Source organism: Aethalodelphis obliquidens, unplaced genomic scaffold, assembly GCF_003676395.1.
Source record: "Aethalodelphis obliquidens isolate GAN/ISIS:26980383/991018 unplaced genomic scaffold, ASM367639v1 scaffold125, whole genome shotgun sequence".
Classification (NCBI taxonomy): domain Eukaryota; kingdom Metazoa; phylum Chordata; class Mammalia; order Artiodactyla; family Delphinidae; genus Aethalodelphis; species Aethalodelphis obliquidens.
Genome location: NW_020838069.1, coordinates 1,323,808 through 1,343,564, shown reverse-complemented (window position 1 = coordinate 1,343,564; position 19,757 = coordinate 1,323,808). Strand labels below are relative to the sequence as shown.

Genomic DNA, 19,757 nt, shown 5'->3' with positions numbered 1-19,757 from the left:
ATAAACTTTGCTGCTCTGGGGACTTACCTGGTGGTCCAATGGCTAAGACTCTGCCCTAGCAATGCAGAGGGCCCGGGTTTGATCCCTGGTCGGGGAACTAGACCCCACATGCATGCCGCAACTAAGAGTTTGCGTGTCGCAACTAAAAACATCCCGCATGCCACAACAAAGATCCCGCGTGCCACAACTAAGACCCGACACAGCAAAATAAATACTTAAAAAAAAACAAAAGCAAAACTTTGCTGCTCTGGTGGAGATGGGAGTGGGGGTGGTTACTGAAGACAGACAACAAACTAAACAAGATATACAATCTCTGCTGAAATGAGTTTGGTTTCTGTAAGGAGGGAGATGGAAAGCTGTCGGAGGGCTCTAAACAGAATAATATCATGGCTTCCATGTAACCGGGATCCCTCTGGCTGCTGTGTAGAGAATAAACTGAAGGTGGGAAGGGCAGAAGCATGCCAGCTGATTAAGAGACTGTTGCAGTAATAAAACCACAGAAGGATAATACTTGTACCTATGTGGCCACAGTGGAAACAGGAAACATGGACTGGGATGAGGGGAAAGAGGGAAGAATGTCAGAGGAGCAATTTTGGTAGGAAGAGCAGGAGCTCAGTTTGGGGTAGGTTGTGGGTTTTTTTGTTTTTTGTGTGTGCAGTACGCGGGCCTCTCACCATTGTGGCCTCCCTCATTGCAGAGCACAGGCTCCAGACGCACAGGCTCAGCGGCCATGGCTCACGGGCCCAGCCGCTCCGCAGCATGTGGGATCTTCCCAGACCGGGGCACGAACCCGTGTCCCCTGCATCGGCAGGCGGACTCTCAACCACTGCGCCACCAGGGAAGCCCTGGGTAGGTTGTTTTTGATGCCTAGTAGACAAGATGTGGAGTTGGCAGTTGGCTACATGAATCTGGAGTTCAAGGTAAAGGTCAGGGATAGAGATGCAAATCTGGGAGGTATCAACATATCGCTGGTGCTGATATTTAATGACATGGGCCTGGATGAGATGACCTAGGGAATGAAGGAGTGAGAATAACCGGAGAGCAGAGTTGCAGCCCTGAGGCCTGGGGCACACCAGCACTAAGAGGTTTCAGGGAAGAGGAGGAACACCTACACAGAGCTGTGGGTACTTTGACTTTGCTTCCCAAACTGGACCATTGTTGGTGGTTCTTTCCCTTATCGGATAGTACTTTGTCCTCTAAGGAGGTAAACATGTGAAAGAACTAATTATTTTTGCCTTATGCCCAAGCTCCTTGGGCAATAATAATTGCTACCCTTGTTCACAACTCTTTGCCTGGCCTTGTGCTGACATTTCATTATCTCATTTAATCTTCACAATAACTGTATGATATCCCCTTTTGTAGTTATGGAAACCAAAGCCCAGAAAGATTAACTTGCTGAAGCTGGAAAGTAGAGGGTGGGGGGATTCCAACCCAGGTCAGTCCTACTCCAAGGCTCATATTCCTGCCTACTTTCCCCTTTTCCTTATGGTGATTATTGAGTTTTCAGAGGAAGCATCTAGAATTTTTTTTTTTAACTTACATTGGCCCATAGTACTTGTAAGGTTGTTTATATTGCCTAAGACCAGGAATATGAGTATTTAGAATAGCTGACCCGGAACAGCGCCCTCGCCCGGAATGGGGAGCACAACGTCCAGCTGCAGAGGTAGCTTGACTCACTTTCAGCCCCTAAATTCTCACATGGAAGGACCCAGCAAAGAGGAAGACTGTTGTGCTGCCTGTTGTTCTTTGTTGCCTTGGTCACACTTGGGGCCATGACTCTTCAGCATCGAAAGTAGGGACTTGATCAAATGTTAAAATGAGAGACAGGAACCAGGAGAGATACAGATAATACAAGGGCCACAGAGGAAATTTTCCAGCAGAGCAGGAAAACCAGCTGCCTTACCAGGAACTGCAAAGTAATAAAGACAGGAAGGAAAACCTCTTCAAAATTTCCAGGGAAGAACTGACTATTCTTCTTTTTAAAATTAATTTATGTTATTTATTTATTTTTGGCTGCGCTGGGTCTTCGTTGCTGTGCGCGGGCTTTCTCTAGTTGTGGTGAACGGGGGCTACTCTTCACTGGGGCGCGTGGGCTTCTCATTGTCGTGGCTTCTCTTGTTGCGGAGCATGGGCTCTAGGCGCACAGGCTTCAGTAGTTGTGGCACGTGGGCTCAGTAGTTGTGGCTTGTGGGCTCTAGAGCTCAGGCTCAGTAGTTGTGGCGCACGGGCTTAGTTGCTCCGCGGCATGTGGGATCTTCCCGGACCGGGCTCGAATCCGTGTCCCCTGCATTGGCAGGCGGATTCTTAACCCCTGCGTCACCAGGGAAGCCCGGCTATTCTTTTTTTTTTTTTTTTGCGGTACACGGACCTCTCACTGTTGTGGCCTCCCCCATTGCGGAGCACAGGCTCCGGACGCGCAGGCTCAGCGGCCATGGCTCACGAGCCCAGCCGCTCCGCGGCATGTGGGATCTTCCCGGAACGGGGCACGAACCCGTGTCCCCTGCATCAGCAGGCGGACTCTCAACCACTGCGCCACCAGGGAAGCCCCCGACTATTCTTATTATTAGCTCAGAATACTTCATATTATATAATCTTGTATTTGTAGGAGGGAGAAACTGCTGAAGATGCTGAAAGAGTCATTTAAAAATTTGCCCTGAGTCACACCAGCAAGATAGCAACAGGGCTGGTAACAGATTCCAGCCTCAGGATACAATCGGGTCTTTTCACTTCAGCTACAGCATTTTCACAGCACCTCAGGTTCTGAAATGTCCACTCAAGCTATGAAAGAAAAGACATCTGGGGAAAAACAGAGGTCTTATTACCTTTGCTCCAGTTCTAGCTAGTCCTCACCACTGCCCAAGGCTAATCCTCACTCAAAGCCCAAGGCTTGAAGCAGCATCATACAGGGCAGCAGAGCCATCACAGAATTGACATGTATTATTATTCCAAAAGACCTAGATTTATTTCCTGGTAATTCTATCAGTAAAAAGTGACCTTTAGGGCTTCCCTGGTGGCGCAGTGGTTGAGAGTCCGCCTGCCGATGCAGGGGACACGGGTTCGTGCCCCAGTCCGGGAGGATCCCACATGCCGTGGAGCAGCTAGGCCCGTGAGCCATGGCCGCTGAGCCTGCGTGTCCGGAGCCTGTGCTCCGCAACAGGAGATGCCACAACAGTGAGAGGCCCGCGCACCACAAAAAAAAAAAGTGACGTTTAGGAAGGGTTGTCCCAATATTCAAATATAGGTCAATAGGTTGATTTAAACAGAGTTTTAAATCACAACCTTGAAACGTTTCGTAAGTAGCCACAACGGTTTGCTCTGAGTGTCCTAGGCTCAAGAGTTAGCCAGAAGCCCATGGGGTAAATGGCCACTTGCTTGGCTAAGGAGATGCAATACTTCCAAATGACAGTGGTGCTATCTGGTTGAGCTGATGTGCTTGAAAGCAAGAGTGGGACTCAGATAAGCCCTGAGGTCACGTGGAGACTGTTGAGGAGATTGGTTAGGTATGTTAAAAAAACTTTAAATTTGTCTTCTATAGGGATCAATTCTAGGGGCTGCAGCTTCTGGTTAATGGAATGTAGCCAGGATATTTCTGTGTCAACCAGAGAATATGAGACCTTCTTGGCTTGAACTCTCATAATGTAATATGGCAGGATTAATGAGAGTAAAACTATATAAATGATATTTACTCTAAGGGTGGGAGCCTGTCCTGCTGAGCTAGTAAGGAGAGAAAATACTGAGTGACGTGTGGAGACAGGGAGAGACTCCTCTCTCCTTCCCAGGGGAAAAGATAGTTAAGGAATTGGGCATTTTCTCACACGTTCTTAACTATCAATAAAAGGGAGGAGAAAGCTCCCCTTAAACTATGTGCGAAGGTCTAAGCCCTGTGCAAAGCCATCTCCGGTAAAAGGCCACAGCTTTGTCACAATGTCAGTCACAGTCCAGTGTTGTGGAGGTAGGCTCCAAGTGGCAGCTGTCTGAGACTATGAGAAAAGCCCAGGGGCAGAGCTCTCCCTCAATTCCAGTGTAGGACTGAGATGGAGACAGAACACTGCATTGGGGTGTTTGGAGCAGCAGAGAGAATCAAAGGAGTGACTTCATACTTTTTCCTTCATCCCTGAACTGTTGGGTGAATTAACCATGAGGTTATTAAGTGATTTAATTGCTTCAGAGAAAACATGAGCAGTATTGTTGTTAATCCCTAATTTTATTTCTTTAAACTACTCTCCAAAAGTAAACTTGTTGATTTTATGTTTTCCTGTTTTTTTCTAGAGGTGGTATCCAGGCATTCATCTTTTTTTAAAAGTTCCCCAGGTCATTCTATGTGCAGAGTTGAGAGCTACATTCTAGAGATTCATACTGATATATGAAAACGTGGCTAAAAGGATGTTCTGGGACTTCCCTGGTGGCACAGTGGTTAAGAATCCACCTGCCAATGCAGGGGACACGGGTTCGAGCCCTGGTCCGGGAAAATCCCACATGCCGTGGAGCAATTAAGCCTGTGCACCACAACTCCTGAGCCTGTGCTCTAGAGCCAGTGAGCCACAACCCCTGAAATCCGTGTGCCTAGAGCCTGTGCTTCGCAACAAGAGAAGCCACTGCAATGAGAAGCCCACTCACCGCAACTAGAGAAAGCCCGCGCACAGCAACGAAGACCCAATGCAGCCAAAAATAAATAAATTTATTTTTAAAAAATGTAAAAAAAATAAAAGGGTGTTCCTTTAGCAGCAGTTGGTGTGCCTACATCCTTTACAGTCAGTGTGGCCGGGTCCACTAATGACATTTATCCAGCCCCCAAACTTGCACTGTCCTTCCACAATTAGTGGAGGAAACAATGCCATAGTCTCTTTCTTTCGCTTTAAATAAACCTCTTGTTGGCTCGGGCGGAGGAGCTAGGAAGTCTGGGCCTGCGGTCCACCCCAGGCTTTGGGTTTGGGGAGGTGCCTGAGTTTGGCCGGGACCCTGTAAAAGGCGGTGCGGGATGATGCCACCGCTGACCCGGGTCAGGCCCCGCCCAGGTCTCTGCCGGGACCTGGCGCCCCGCCCCACCTCGCGGCGGCCGTGCACTGCGAACTACATTTCCCATAATGCACACCGGGGCGGGCAGGGCCAGGCCCAGCGACTGGAGCCGGGCCTTCGCCGCCAGAGGCCGGCGAGTGCTGTCTTCTTGAGCCGGCAGCCGGGCAAGGGGCCGTGGGAGGGAGCGGTGGCCTGCGCTGTGGCCATGTCTGTGTCTGCAGGGGGCCGTGGTCCCGCGAACCTGAACCATCAGTCCGGGCCCGGCCGGACACCCGTGACCTCCCGGGGGTCCGGCAGAGGGCAGTGACCGGCAATCTCTGTGCTTCCTGACCCCTTCCCCCTCCCCGAGAAACAGGTGAGTCCGACTGCCAACCCACGTGGCTTGGGGGCGCCGAGAGACTGGAGAACTGTCATCTTTGAAGGGAGGGGCTTGAAGACTGGGGGCCCCTGCAGTCTACGCTGCTATTTGCGGTAGAAGGACTGGGTCTCTCTGGGGTCCCTTCGCCGGTTCCCAGCTGGGGAATACAAAAGGCGAGGCCTGGAACTCTTCCTTCGGCTGGAAGGGCAAAGTCCTGTAGCCCCAACGCACACACATTCGGCCCAGCAGAGTGCTCTCAGAGACTGGCAGAGGTTGACTGTGGGGTGAGCAGGAAGCTCCTGAAAGTGTCTTGAGGCTTGGGACTTTGCCTTCAAGGGTGCCCTGGCTCAGATAACCAAGCTGCCTCTTGCACCTGTTGAGCCACACTTTCTGGGCTCGAGTTTGCTGGGGAGGGTGAGCAGCCTTTGTCAGAAAGGGGAGTGACCACTAGCAGTGACAAGTACCAAGCTATACTCTCAGCGTGGAGTAGGCATCCTGCTGAAGCAGTTACAGCACAGCCTCACCTGGACCCTGTCTGCCACACATCCATGCATCCTGGCACCATCCTCCCAGATAGCCCACTCCCCAAAGGGTCAAGGCAGGATAGGGCACAATCTAAGCAGGAAGAGGGAGCAAGAGTGGTAGGGACCCAGTAGGGAGGAGTTCTTGCAAGGCCCTTCCTCTCTCCAGGCCAGGCACCTAGAGGAGGGAGGCATACCAGAAGGGCTGATTGAGCTAACCTGTTTGGTGACATTGCTCAAAGGCACAGCAGAGCACTTGTAGGGCAAATAGCAAGCCCTGGGGGCTTCTAGAGAGGCTGCCTGAGAAGGGGCCCCAAGGGAGTATCTGGGACTGTTTCCAAGAGACCTCTCTTGCTTAACTGCTTCAGGCCCAGCCACCCAAGAGCTTCAGCCACACAGGTTATGGCTCCAATGGGGTTTGGGGTGGGTTTTGCTATGAGTCATTCACCCTCCCTGCCTAGTTTCCAGTGTAAATGTCCAGAGAACTGTTTGCTTCACCAGGGCTTTTGGCTGGACCCCGATACTTGCCTTGGAGATATTGAGGTACTACATGATTTCAGGTGGTTGGAGAACTGTTCGGAAGGAGATGTCCACTAGCCCCAGCCAGCTGACCCTGCTCTCACAACATGCAGGTACCATGTTGGGTAGTACTCAGCCATGCTGGGCGCAGTTACCTAAATCCCACTGGGATCAGTGGATAGTGGGCCCTCAGGGGTAAGCTGCTGTAGACCTTGTTTTGGTCTTTGAGCCAGAGGCGCAAGGCCACAGAGTAGGGACATGTGGTAGAAAGGAGTTCAGCTTGGGAGAGACTTCTGGGAGCAGCAGGGAAGTTACAGGTCTGTCCTGCAATTTCAGGATGAATAGCCAGTTAGCCTGGAGGAACTCCCAGCCCTAGGCCCAAAGGCATCTCTGTCCCAGCATCACAGATGGGTCATTTCAGGCCAGAGCCCACCTGGCTTCATGAGGTCAGAAGCACGTCCTGCTCACTAAGGGCCTGGCTCAGGATGAGCAAACTCGCAAAGGACTGATTTACATGGCAGAGATTACTGGATCTGTGTATAAGTGCAGGTACACATGGTCTGAATAAGAATAATCATGATGTGCTAAAGACAGCTGAGTGTATATGTACCTACTCTGTGCCAGGGTAACCAAATTACATGGATTATCTCATTTAATCCTTCCACAACCCAATGAATCAGTGCTGTCATCATCCTCATTTCATAGGTGAGAAAGCTGAGATTTATAAAACCAAACCAGGTTAATACAGGTCCCTCTGACTCCAGAGCCACTGTTACTGAACACTTAACTACTACCAAGGACTAAGTCTTCCCTACAGGCAGGAGTCTCCCAAGGCTACATTGGAGCTGGGTGTTCTCTGAGGATCTTTCATCTTCTCCCTTCCAAAGTTATTTATCTGACAAATGTTAATTAAAATCCTGCTTATGGAGCTGACATTCTGAAATTTGCGACAGCTCACGGGGTTACCTTCAATGTAGAAAAATAAAACAGGGCAAGGGAGATAAGAATCCAGGATATTCCAGGAAGGCCTCTCTGATAAGGTAACACTTGAGCAGCAACCTGAAGGAAGTGACAGAGTGAGTCATGTAGATATTTGGCCAAGTAGTGGAATAGGTGAGGTGGGGGGCAGGGGGAAAAGTAGGGAGGTGTGGTCCAGGCAGAAAATTCAGCAAGAGCAAAGTTCTGAAGTGAAGGAATACTCAGGATTTACATTTACAGTATACTCAAGGAAAGCCATAATGTCAGTGTGGCTGGGTTGAAGCAAAGCAAGTAGGGGAAAGAACAGGAGATGAGGTTGAAGAAGTAATTTGGGGGGTGGGGTGCAGTGCGTGTAGACAGAGAGGTTCTTGTGTACCACTGAGGAAATTGGCTTTCTCACTGGGTTAGGTGTGACCGTTACAGACTAGTGAGCAAAGGAGCTACGTGACTTGACTTCTGTCTCAAGCAGATCACTTTGAGTGCTGTGAGAAGGATAGACTGTACAGGGACAAGGACAGAAGTGGGGAGACTGGTTAAAAGACTGTTGCAATGCTGGAGAGGGTGTGGAGAAAAGGGAACCCTCTTATACTGTTGGTGGGAATGTAAATTGATACAGCCACTGTGGAGAACAGTATGGAGGTTCCTTAAGAAACCAAAAAGTAGAACTACCATACGACCCAGCAATCCCACTACTGGGCATATACCCTGAGAAAACCATAATTCAAAAAGAGTCATGTACCACAGTGTTCATTGCAGCACTATTTATTTGAAATGTAATTTGAGGCTTTAAATGCACATTCCTTTATTAAAAAATATAGATCAAGTGTTGATAATAGTTTTTTTCTATGTAAACATAAGCTCAATCAGTACAAGTTTGTTGTATTAGTTATCTATTGCTGTGTAACAAGTTATCCCAAAACTTAGCAGCTCAAACCAATAATAAATATTTATTATCTCATACAGTTCCTGAGGTTCAGGAATTTGGGAGCATCTTAGCTGGATGATTCAGGCCCAGTGTCTCTCATGAGGTTGCAGTCATTCAAAGGCATGACTGGGGTTAGATGATTTGCTTCCAACACTGCTTGCTCACGTGACTAGCACATTGGTACTGGCTGTTCTCAGGTTTCAGTTTCTTACCACGAGCTCCTCTCTTTACGGCTGCTTGAGTGTCCTCACAACTGATGGCTGATGGCTGGAGTTGGAGAGAGTGATCCAAGAGAACAAAGCAGAAGCCACAATGTCTTTTATGACCTAGCCTCAGAAGTCACACATTGTCATTTTCACATTATCCTGTTGGTGACATAGATTAGTTCTGCTCAGTGTGGGATGGGAGTATATAGACTTGAATGCTGGGAGTTGAGAATCACTGGGGACCATTTGGAAGGCTGGCTACCACAGCTGTGTATTAAAAACCAAGAGGCATTCTATGTGGCAAAGGTTAATGAGAGACATTTTGCTGGGTGTACCTGTATTCTGAAGTAAAGCTGACAAGATTTGCTGGTGGTTTGGTATATGAGGTACGGGAAAAAGAGAGGCATAAGGGATGCCTCCAAGATTTTTTGCTAAATAACTGGAAGTATCAAATTGTCTTTCACTGAGATGGAGAAAACTCTGAGAGGAACAACTTTTTAAGGGGATGATCAGGAACTCAGTTTTGGACATATAACTTTGAGATACTATAAGATATCCAAGGGCAGACATCAAGTAAACAGTTAAATGTGTGTGCCTCTGGAAGTCAGAAGAGAGATTAGGGCTGTGAATAAAATTTGGAATCATTAATTTATCGGTGAAATTTAAAACCATGAGACCGAATAAGGTCACCAAGGGATCGAATGAAGACAGAAAAGAGATCCAAGACCTGAAATCTTGGTCCCTCAACAGTAAGAAGAACTGTAAAGAGAACTTAGAAGGAGTGGTCCATGAGGTAGGAGAACCATGAAAGGAGAGTGATGTGCCAGAAGCCAAGAGAAGAAAGTGTTTTGAGAGAGAGGAAATAATCATTGTGGCTGCTGAGTGAAGTGAGATGATCCTGGAGGTCACTGGAGACCTTGAGGGAGCAGTGTTACTGGAGTAATAGTTGGAATGGATTCAAGTGTGAATGGGAAAAGTGGAGAGACACCTGAGCGCTCCACATTTCCCAGTCCCTCTGGCCACATGACTAGTTCTGGCCAATCTGGACTTTGAAGTATTTAAGAGTTCTGACATGACCCTCCAGCCCTGTCTTCCATTGCCAGGTGACGGCAGAACTATAATATGCTAGTAGCCTGGATTCCTGAATCACTGCCCGGAGGGAGCTGCTCTGAATTGCTACCAAACCCACAGTACGTGAGCAAAAAATAAGCCTTTAGTGCTCGCTTCGGCAGCACTAAAATTGGAACGATACAGAGAAGATTAGCGTGGCCCCTGTGCGAGGATGACATGCAAATTCCTGAAGCGTTCCATATTTTTTGGTTCAGGCGGTAATGCGAGTGATGGGGAGCGGCGCGGGGTGGCAGATGAAGCTTCGGCTCTCCCGCTGCTCACCTCCTGCTGTGCGGCCCACTTCCTAACAGCCCACGTCCCAGATAGAGGTCCGCAGCCTGGGAGTTGGGGACCCCTGCTGTATATAATGGAGTCAGCCTGTCAAATTAGGAACTTGTAAATATTTTAATACATATTATCCTTTAGAGTTTATTAAAAAATGGTTGCAAAATCTGTGAAGGTGGTCAAAAGGTACAAACTTCCAGTTACAAAATAAATAAATCCTGAGGATGTAATGTACAGCATAGTGACTATAATTAATAATGCTTGTATATTTGAAAGTTGCTAAGAGAGTAGGTATTAAAAGTTCTCATCACAAGAAAAAAATTTTGTAACTTTGTGTGGTGATGGATGTTAACGAGACATGGTGGTGACCATTTTGCAATATATACAAATATTGAATCATTATGTTGTAGACCTGGAACTAATATAATGTTATACATAGATTATTTCTCAATAAAAAAATGCTTGCAATAAAAAAAAAAAAAGAAAAGCCTTTAGGGAATTCCCTGGCAGTCCAGTGGTTAGGACTCTGCACTTCCATTGCCTGCAGCCCAAGTTCAATCCCACAAGCCATGTGATATGGCCAAAACAAACAAAAAAAGCCTTTATGTGTAAAGCCTCTACCATTTTGGCACTCATTTGTTACACAGCATAGCCTAGCTTACGTGACTAATTAAACTCCAAGTACTGTTTACTGTTTTGAGGTTTGTTTGTTTGTTTTATAAAGGACAGCAAAAAAAAAAAAAAAATAGGGTGGTACCTAGAGGGGAATGTAGAGTTAAGGGGAGGTTTGTTTTAAGGTTTTAATTGAAATAAAACAAACATAAAGTTCACAAATCATAAGTACAGCTCAATGAATTATAACAGAGTAAACACATCTAAGGGAAGGTGTTTGGAAAATGGAAGAAACATCAGTATATTGGTGATGAATAGGGGAGAAGGGGACACTGATGATCTGAGAGAGAGAGGGACAGCTGCTGAAGCCATATGCTTGGATGGGTGAGAGGGGCTGGAGTGGAGGTGTTAGTGGAGCCCAGACAGCTCATCTTTAGTAAGAAGGAGGAAGGCAGAGTCTGGCAGGTGAGGTGAGGTGGTAGTGGGAATCTTGGAAGTTCTCTTTTGCTGACTTCCATGTCCTCAGTGAAATAGAAGGTAAGGTTATCACTGATAGTGCTGAGGGTGAGCATTGGAGAAGATGATGGAAGCTTGAGAAGAGAGAAGATGTGAAGCTCTCCACTAGGGGAGTGGGAAAGTGAGTACACATAGAAATGTAGGGCATTCCCATTTAAAGTAGTTGTTCTGGACCCTCTCCTCAGAAAAAAGCACATACCAATCCAGGCCTCCATCCAAGGAGCCAGGTCCAGAAGCCCTGGCCACAACCCCAGGACTGGCAGTAGCAGCTTGCCCTCTGCCTATATATGGACAGACTCATCTCTCTGGGGTCGCTCTCTCTTTACACAGCAATGCAGACCCCAACCGGGCTTTTAGGTTAGCTTGTAAAATAATGGTCTCCAAGGTTCTCGTGTGGCCTGTGTCTTCTTGCTCAAGATCTGGACATGCCCTAGTTTCCTTAGCACCCACTGCCCTGGGCTCCGTGGTGTTGCGGTGGCTGTTTTGGCCTGTTTTGGATTGCTCCTCTTGGTCTCAGTCTCAGAGGAAACCTTTCTGGATGCCTCCCCAGGTTCCTGTTGAGGGCATGCAGCTTCTTAATTACTCTTCATCAGAAAAGGTGGACCACACCTTGGTCTTCTGGGCTCTGACCCTCGCTGGGAACCATCACTCTTGATTGTCTTGATGGACAGGACTGGTGGCCTAGAAAATCCCAAAAGGTAGATGTTCTCCCAAATAATCTTCCTTTGAAGATTATTCAAAGGGCACTCTGTGTGGGGTGATGCTGTTGACCAGTGGTACCCAACCCCCACTTAACTCTGTGGTGCTCTGGGACCAGTGGGGGCGTGGCCATCAGGCCAGTCTCTGGCCCTGCCTCCCTCTCTGTCTGTTTTGCACATTGAACTGCTTTACAAGATTAATTTGAAGAAAGGATTCCATAGCTTACAACAAAGATGACAGAAGAGCTTGAAAATCAACTCTTTGGGTACACTTGCAGGAGCTGCCCGCTAGGAACTTGTGGTCGGAGAGAGTTCTTAGACACAGGTAAGTGGGGGCCACACAAATGCTAGTGCTGGTGACACTGTTTTGAAATCACTCTTCTCATGAACGTTTTTGAGCACCTACTTCATGCCAGGCTCAGGGTGAAGTCATTTGCCCAAGGTTACAGAGCTAGTAAGGGACAAGCCTCAATTATTCCCTATGGACTCTGCTCCAGGAGGGCAGGGACAGAGTCTGCTTTGCTCACACTAACACCAGTCCCCCCCAGGCCCCTGGCCTGCCTGCAGTGCCTTCCTCATGAGTCTCTGACTAGTCTTCGCTGCCCTTCTAGCCCATCCAGCCAAATTTCTATTCCCTAAAGGGTTAGTGCCTCAGATGGAACCCCTCTCCTATGGATTGTTTGTTGCCTGCCAAATGAAGACCCTTCAGCCTGACATTAAGGGACCTTAGAGGCTGATCCCAAGAGAGCCACCCAACTTCGTTATCCCTGACATCCACTCTTGGCCACCTCCACCTGGCCCTGAGGCTGCAGAAGGACTGGGAGATCAGGCTGAGTTTGTCCTTAGTGTCCATCAAGTGGGCACTGAGAACCGACATGTCCATAGTTGTTTTTAACTGGAGAGGTGAGCCCTGGTGCCAAATTCAAAAGGTACAGAATGCAAGGAGAAAAGCAAGGCTTAGGCCTGTTTACTCTGACTCACTTTGTTCATAGTAAATGTCTAAATATCAAAAAGAACTGATTGGTCAACTCAGTTTTGAATGGAGAAATGTTCATGGTAGGATGTACAGTGGAAGATATCAGGATACAGAATGGTTTCAATTACCAGCTCCAGCGCTTCTTTCCTGTCGTGACATTGGACAATGTACTTACACTCTCTCAGCTTCAGTTTCTTCATATATAAAGCTTGTCTGACAAGAGTGCCTGCCTCAGAGAAGAGTGATCAGGATTACATAAAAATCCACATAGGGACTGGGACTTCCCTGGAACTTCTAGGGGTAAAGAATCCGCCTTCCAATGTAGGGGATGCAGGTTCGATCCCTGGTCAGGGAACTAAGACCCCACATGCCGCGGGGCAACTAAGCCCACGTGCCATAACTAGAGAGAGAAAGAAACACTGCACACCACAACTAGAGAGAAGCTTGAGTGCCGCAACTAAGACCCGACACAGGGACTTCCCTGGTGGCGCGGTGGTTAAGAATCCGCCTGCCAATGCAGGGGCACGGGTTTGATCCCTGGTCCAGGAAGATCCTGAAGATCGCAGAGCAACTAAGCCCATGCGCCACAGCTACTGAGCCTGCGCTCTAGAGCCCGTGCTCTGCAACGAGAGGCCACCGCAATGAGAAGCCCGCGCACCACAACAAAGCTTAACCCCTGCTCACCGCAACTAGAGAAAGCCCACAAGCAGCGACGAAGACCCAACACGGCCAAAAAAAAAAAAAAAAAAGTATATTTATTTATTTATTTTGGCTGCACTGGGTCTTAGTTGCATCAGGCAGGATCTTCATTGCAGCATGCAGGATCTTTAGTTGTGGCATGAGGGATCTTTTAGTTGCAGCATGCTGCTCTTAGTTTCAGCATGTGGGAACTAGTTCCCTGACCAGGGATTGAGCCGGGCCCCCTGTATTGGGAGCACAGAGTCTTAACCACTGGACCACCAGGCAAGTCCCCCATGCATTCTTTTATAATCAGAAAGAGAACAGCACGCTTCTTTAGAAGGGAATATTCAGAACCCATTCCCCAGAGGTTTGAGTTAGCTGGGTCCTGGTGAGGGATACTTTCCTGTACTTAACCGCTCTTAATTATGCCAGTGACTCCTGCCACTAGCACCTTCCTGCTTACCCTCAATGATGCCTTTGTTTGCCCCACAGGAGAGCCCAAGGGATGGCTGCTGACATGCAGAGGAAGAGAAGCAGCGAAGGCCCTGATGGCACGTTGGCTCCTTCTGATGGGCAGAGTGTGGAGAGAGCTGAGAGCCCCACACCAGGACTGGCCCAGGGAATGGAGCCAGGTATGGGCAGGGTGCGCAGCCCCAGCCAGCTTACAGCTAGGGCAGCCTCGAGGGCAATCGGGATTCCCAACCACTCTTTCACTGTCACTCATTCATGCATGCTCACTTGTTAGCTATTTGTCATGTGCTGGGGATACTGCAAGGATCCAGGCTCAGTGTGCATCTGGCCTTCCTCTCCACTTCATGTTGTGCCACTTGCCCTGTGCTGTCTTGCCACCAGTGTGGGCTCTTCTCCTATTTCCTGTGTCTACAGGTACCTCCCTGGCTCCTTCTCTCTCCCTCAGCTCTCAACTTAAATGTCACCTCCTCACAAGAGAGGCCTGCCCTGACCATGCTCTGCACAGAACACTAGTTATTTTGTAGTCTTATTTGTGTGTGTATGTATTGCCCATCTTTCTTGTCTACAAGATTGTGAGCTCTTTGAGCACAGAGCTGTTGTATCCCCAATGCCTGGTACAGTGTTGAACTCATAATAGAGACTCAAAACATATCTCTTGAACTCTTCTGTCCAAAAAAAAATCAGTAAAGGAAAACTGACATTGTCCCTGCCTTGGGGGAGCCACAGGCTAGTGAGAGCATTCCAGTGGAGGGGGTTAGGAACCATGGGTCCCTGTGCAGGGTCAGGGAGCCTTCTCCCAGGGAGAGAGATTTGCTGAGCAGAGGAGGTATTCCAGGCACAGGGCGAGGTGCTGGGAACACAGCAGCAAAAAACCAGGTTCCTGCCCATGAGGGGGAACCCCACTGCAGTTGGGGAGAAGGGCAATAACTGATAAGTGCCGCAAGAGAAGTCAAGGAGGGGGATATGATAGAGTGCCTGGGTTTGGGGGTCAGGTGACAGGGACAACTAACATCTTTGCTGTGAGCTGAAGTGTGACAGGGAGCTGGCATGCAAAGAGGTGGGAGTGCCTTCCATGCAGAGGGAACAGGAGATGCAGAGGCCCTGAGGTAGGTGGGGATATCCAAAGAGCAGATGCACGAAGGGTTGTGAGATGAGAGTGAGAGGGGCAGGCAGATACTGGCTACCACCGCAGCCTTGAGGGGTTGGGGTCTTATTCCCAGTGTGAGGGGAGGAGGCTGGTGGGCTGTAAGTCACAGCAGAGCATGACTTGTAGCCAGAAGGAACAGTGGCTTACCTCATCAGGACAGGCAGAGTACTGTATTGGGCACCTTGCTGGTGAGGTGGTCTGCCAGAAGCTACTGCTCTAAACACCAGTGCTTTTGGCTGGCAGGTGCCGGACAGGAGGGTGCCATGTTCGTCCATGCCCGTTCCTATGAGGACCTGACAGAATCAGAGAATGGGGTGGCTTCTGGGGAGAGCCCCAAGGAGGGTGCTGGTGGTCCTCCACCTCTGCCTACAGACATGCGCCAGATCAGCCAGGACTTCAGTGAGCTGAGCACCCAGCTGACAGGTGTCGCCCGAGACCTGCAGGAGGAGATGCTTCCAGGAAGCTCTGAGGACTGGCCGGAGTCCCCAGGGGCAGCTGGGCGACCAGCCACAGAGCCCCCAAGAGAGGGCACTGGTGAAGGGGATGAGGAGGAGACTGCTGAGGCATGGCGCCTGCACCAGAAGCATGTCTTCGTGCTGAGCGAGGCAGGGAAGCCTGTGTACTCCCGCTATGGGTCAGAGGAGGCACTTTCCAGCACCATGGGTGTCATGGTGGCCCTGGTGTCCTTCCTGGAGGCTGACAAGAATGCCATCCGTTCCATCCATGCAGGTGAGCCACCAGGAGGGGGGTGCCAGGAGGTCTCCCTGGCCAGGAGAGACCATACCAGGTTTCGGACTCCCAGGGACTAGAGGGCTGGGATGTGCTATGTGACCAAGGTTAGTCCCTCCACCTCACCGAGCCCCAGGTCCTCATCTGAACACGGGAAAACAACACTGACTGCCTCATAGGGCTGTTGTGGGGGCCAAAGGTGGCTCGCACATGGGCTTTGCCCTTGGAGAAGGTGAGAAGCCGGGGGAGGTAACCAAAATAATCCCAGGTCTTGAGCCCCACCCAGCTCTTGCCACTTAGCCCAAGAATGTGTGTCTTTCTGAAGTGCTTCCTGCATTTTAGCTGGTCCCAGTCTGTGAAACAAGTGGCAGGAAAGGGGAAAGGGGGGAAAGGGGGGCCCATGGGCATCTGTTTTTCTTTCATCCTGAAGCCCCCTCTGTGTGCACAGTTCTGAGGGGAGGTGGAGAGATTGTGGAAAGCGGGGCTCTGAGGGTGCTAGGGCAGGCCATTCAGGGAGGGCTTTCCGGAGAAGGGCTGAAGCTGACACCACCCCTATCCATCGGTCCCATCAGATGGCTACAAGGTAGTATTCGTGCGCCGGAGCCCACTGGTGCTGGTGGCGGTGGCCCGCACGCGGCAGTCGGCACAGGAACTGGCGCAAGAGTTGCTCTACATCTACTACCAGATCCTGAGCCTTCTTACGGGTGCGCAGCTGAGCCACATCTTCCAGCAGAAGCAGAACTATGACCTGCGGCGCCTGCTCTCGGGCTCTGAGCGCATCACGGACAACCTGCTGCAGCTCATGGCGCGAGACCCCAGTTTCCTGATGGGGGCGGCGCGCTGCCTGCCCTTGGCGGCGGCCGTGCGCGACGTCGTGAGTGCCAGTCTGCAGCAGGCGCGCGCCCGCAGCCTCGTCTTCTCCATCCTGCTGGCGCGCAACCAGCTCGTGGCGCTTGTGCGCCGCAAGGACCAATTCCTGCACCCCATCGACCTGCACCTGCTCTTCAACCTCATAAGTTCCTCCTCGTCCTTCCGCGAGGGCGAGGCCTGGACGCCCGTGTGCCTGCCCAAATTCAACGCAGCCGGCTTCTTCCACGCACACATCTCGTACCTGGAGCCTGACACGGATCTCTGCCTGCTGCTCGTCTCCACCGACCGTGAGGACTTCTTTGCAGTGTCTGACTGCCGCCGCCGCTTTCAGGAGCGCCTGCGAAAGCGCGGAGCACACCTGGCGCTGCGGGAGGCACTGCGCACACCTTACTACAGTGTTTCCCAAGTGGGCATCCCTGACCTGCGCCACTTCCTCTATAAGTCAAAGAGCTCGGGACTCTTCACCAGGTGAGGGAGGGCCTCGGGGAGACTGCTTGAGGGAGACAAGGGCGTGGGGTGGGGGTGGGCGGCTGGTTGGGCCTGAGCTCTGATGCAGTCCTGAAGCTGATGACCCCTCTGGGAATGGACCGACCTGCTGTGTCTGTTTGACTCTGATACCAGGGGCCCAAACCCCCTATCACCCTACTCCCCATCAGCATACACCTCTCTACTTCAGTCATTTCCCATAAGGCCTTGAAATACCCAATACACCCAGGGAAGGAAGCTGGAACAGAGGTCTCCTCTGTTTGGTCAGTTTGATCCAGCCCAGGATGCACAACTCCTCCACTTCCTCCTCCAGCAGAGGGGCTGGGGCCAGATGAGGCATCTTCTATCCTCCTTTTACCCCTTTTTGGTCCAGAAGGTTCCTGGCTCACTTTTCCTTCATCTCAGACCTGTCACTCTGTCTAGGACACCTAAACCCAGATTGGTTTCTCCAAGGGAGGGTCACCAAAGATGCCATGAACTTGGGGGAGAGGGGAGAACAGGGCTCCAGTCTGGGTGGGCCCAGCTTTGTCCTGGGGAGTCTTCAGTGGTGAGGAGACAATGCCTTGTCCTGGGGTGGGGGGGCATTTGGAGGGTAGGACCCATGGTGGAGTCTCCCTGGCCAGGAATAGGTGTTTCTGGATCTCCAGAGAAGCCAGTGGAAGTCATTCCTTTGCGAACCCACTCCCCCATCTCCAGCCCTGAGATCGAGGCCCCGTACACCAGTGAAGAGGAGCAGGAGCGGCTGCTGGGCCTCTACCAGTACCTGCACAGCCGCGCCCACAATGCCTCCCGCCCACTCAAGACTATCTACTACACGGGCCCCAACGAGAACCTCCTGGCTTGGGTAAGGCAGCCCTGGGATGGGCTGGGCTTCATCGGGGTCCTGGGCAAGGGCCACAAGGGTTGTCTAATCTGGATGACCACCCTGTGCCCCCTTCCTCCAGGTGACAGGCGCCTTTGAGCTCTACATGTGCTACAGCCCCCTGGGGACCAAGGCGTCGGCCGTCAGTGCCATCCATAAACTGATGCGCTGGATCCGCAAAGAAGAAGACCGCCTCTTCATCCTCACGCCCCTCACATACTGATGAGAATGTGTGTGGGCTCGGCCCTCCTAGGCACACCAGGCTGTGGAAGCCATGGGAGCTTCCAGGTGGGGCTGGCCTCTGGCCCAGGCAGCAGGCAGGGACTGTCGGTTGGTGTGTGCATTAAAGTGCTTTGGGGAAGACACTTGTGGGCCTTGTCACTGGTTCCTTCACTCTCACTCACACACAGACGCTGGATCCTCCTCCCTAGGCCCTGCCCATGCTTCCCCATGCACAGCATCACATGTGCTCAGAGTTGGCCCCTGGGCTGGGGCTGTTTTCATTCAGCTAAAGTCCTGCCACGTGTAAAGTGTTCTCTAGGACCCCACTGGCCTTCCCCACCACGACCAACCTCCCGCGATGCCCCACCCCACACTCAGTCTGAGCCCCTGGTGCCTCCCCTGTCACTCCTAGGTGGGATTCCCAGCTGCATGGCCTGAAGGACCACCCAACCACCTGGGAGCCCTGACTGTGGCTCTGCTTAATGGGCTGCTGTATTTCAGCAGGGGCTGAGCTGAGTAAGACAGGGACAGTCAAGTGGAGAGAGTCTGAGCCCGGGCATGGGTGGGAGCCCTTGGTGAGGTGGCCCAGTGTTCAGCACAAATTCAGAGTCCAGCCTCACTATAGCTGTAGGCCTCTGGGGAAACTATTCCAGCTTAGGGTTCCTCATGAAGGCTGTCCACCTCAGCTCCCCTACCTCTAGCCAGCACATTCCTTAGGATGGCCCCCAGGAGTGAGCCAGAGGACCTGAAAGAAGACCCAGCTGACCTCTGGGGCTGGAGTGGACCCTGCCCTAAGAAGGGCTGATGCTCTTTTCAGTCACCCTGTTCCCTGGCATGGCCCAGCCTACGTGGGTCACCAGGAACATCCCAGGAGGCTCAGCAGTGAAGGCCCAGCCCCATTCACTCTACCATGAGACCTTCTTAGGACAGAGCCCAAGGCACAGTGCAGAAAGCTTCTACCTTCCTGCTGGGGACTCTCCCAGTTATGCCACAACTGAACCATCTCACTGGCCAGGGAAACAGAAGACCTAGGAAGTGTTTGGGAGAATAGTGTCCATGGAATATGGTCTTCAGACTGTAGAGTGAATCACCTTCACGCAGTCTCTGAGTGCTGGAGCAAGATACGGTGCCACTAAAACCAACCCATGCTGGAAAATGTGTCTTTGTAGGTGGCATAGGCCAAGGATGCACTGGAATGAGTCACTTACTGTCCCAGGAAATGGCAGCACAGCCCCTGCCCTTGGCCCCACCCCAGATCACATTAGAATGGGTATGGCAGCAGGCCACCTGCCCAGACCCCAAAGCCCCTCTGGAGCAGCCACAGGCTTGGTGGGTGCTGCTCACACTGCCCACATGCCCTGGGTCTCTTTTCTGTCTGCTTGCTGTTTCTGTTCCTTCCCTGAATCCTGGAAAGGGCACAAAACCACTGCCTCTGGGGCCAGGGTGATGCCAGGCTAGCTGTCTCTGACTGCTACCGGTGTTCTGGTCAGTGGTCAGCCTCCAGGTGTCCCTGCTGGCTACCCTGATCCTTGCAGGGCTTCCAGCTTCTTGCCGTTCAGCACCTATTCT

At 51.0% G+C, this 19,757-nt stretch overlaps 1 protein-coding gene and 1 pseudogene across 10 annotated transcripts; both read left to right on the top strand.

Annotated features, from left to right (window-relative positions):
* The first annotated feature begins 4,968 nt into the window (after positions 1–4,968).
* On the top strand, positions 4,969–18,333 carry MON1A (MON1 vesicular trafficking associated A). 10 transcript variants are annotated; one of them, XM_027098808.1, is made up of 8 exons: positions 5,112–5,371; positions 6,397–6,527; positions 9,627–9,713; positions 13,894–14,033; positions 15,392–15,748; positions 16,321–17,086; positions 17,801–17,948; positions 18,049–18,331. In XM_027098808.1, the coding sequence occupies exons 3-8, from the start codon at positions 9,646–9,648 to the stop codon at positions 18,187–18,189; spliced, it is 1,620 nt and encodes a 539-aa protein (XP_026954609.1). In that variant the 5' UTR covers positions 5,112–5,371; positions 6,397–6,527; positions 9,627–9,645; the 3' UTR covers positions 18,190–18,331. The 10 variants fall into 10 exon arrangements, with proteins under 10 accessions (XP_026954604.1, XP_026954609.1, XP_026954603.1 ...); XM_027098802.1 differs by lacking the exon at positions 9,627–9,713 and adding an exon at positions 12,023–12,069 and having other exon boundaries at positions 5,113–5,371; positions 6,456–6,527; positions 15,263–15,748; XM_027098799.1 differs by having other exon boundaries at positions 5,113–5,371; positions 6,456–6,527; positions 15,263–15,748.
* Positions 9,740–9,840, top strand: LOC113615868 (uncharacterized; annotated as a pseudogene).
* Positions 18,334–19,757: the final 1,424 nt, after the last annotated feature.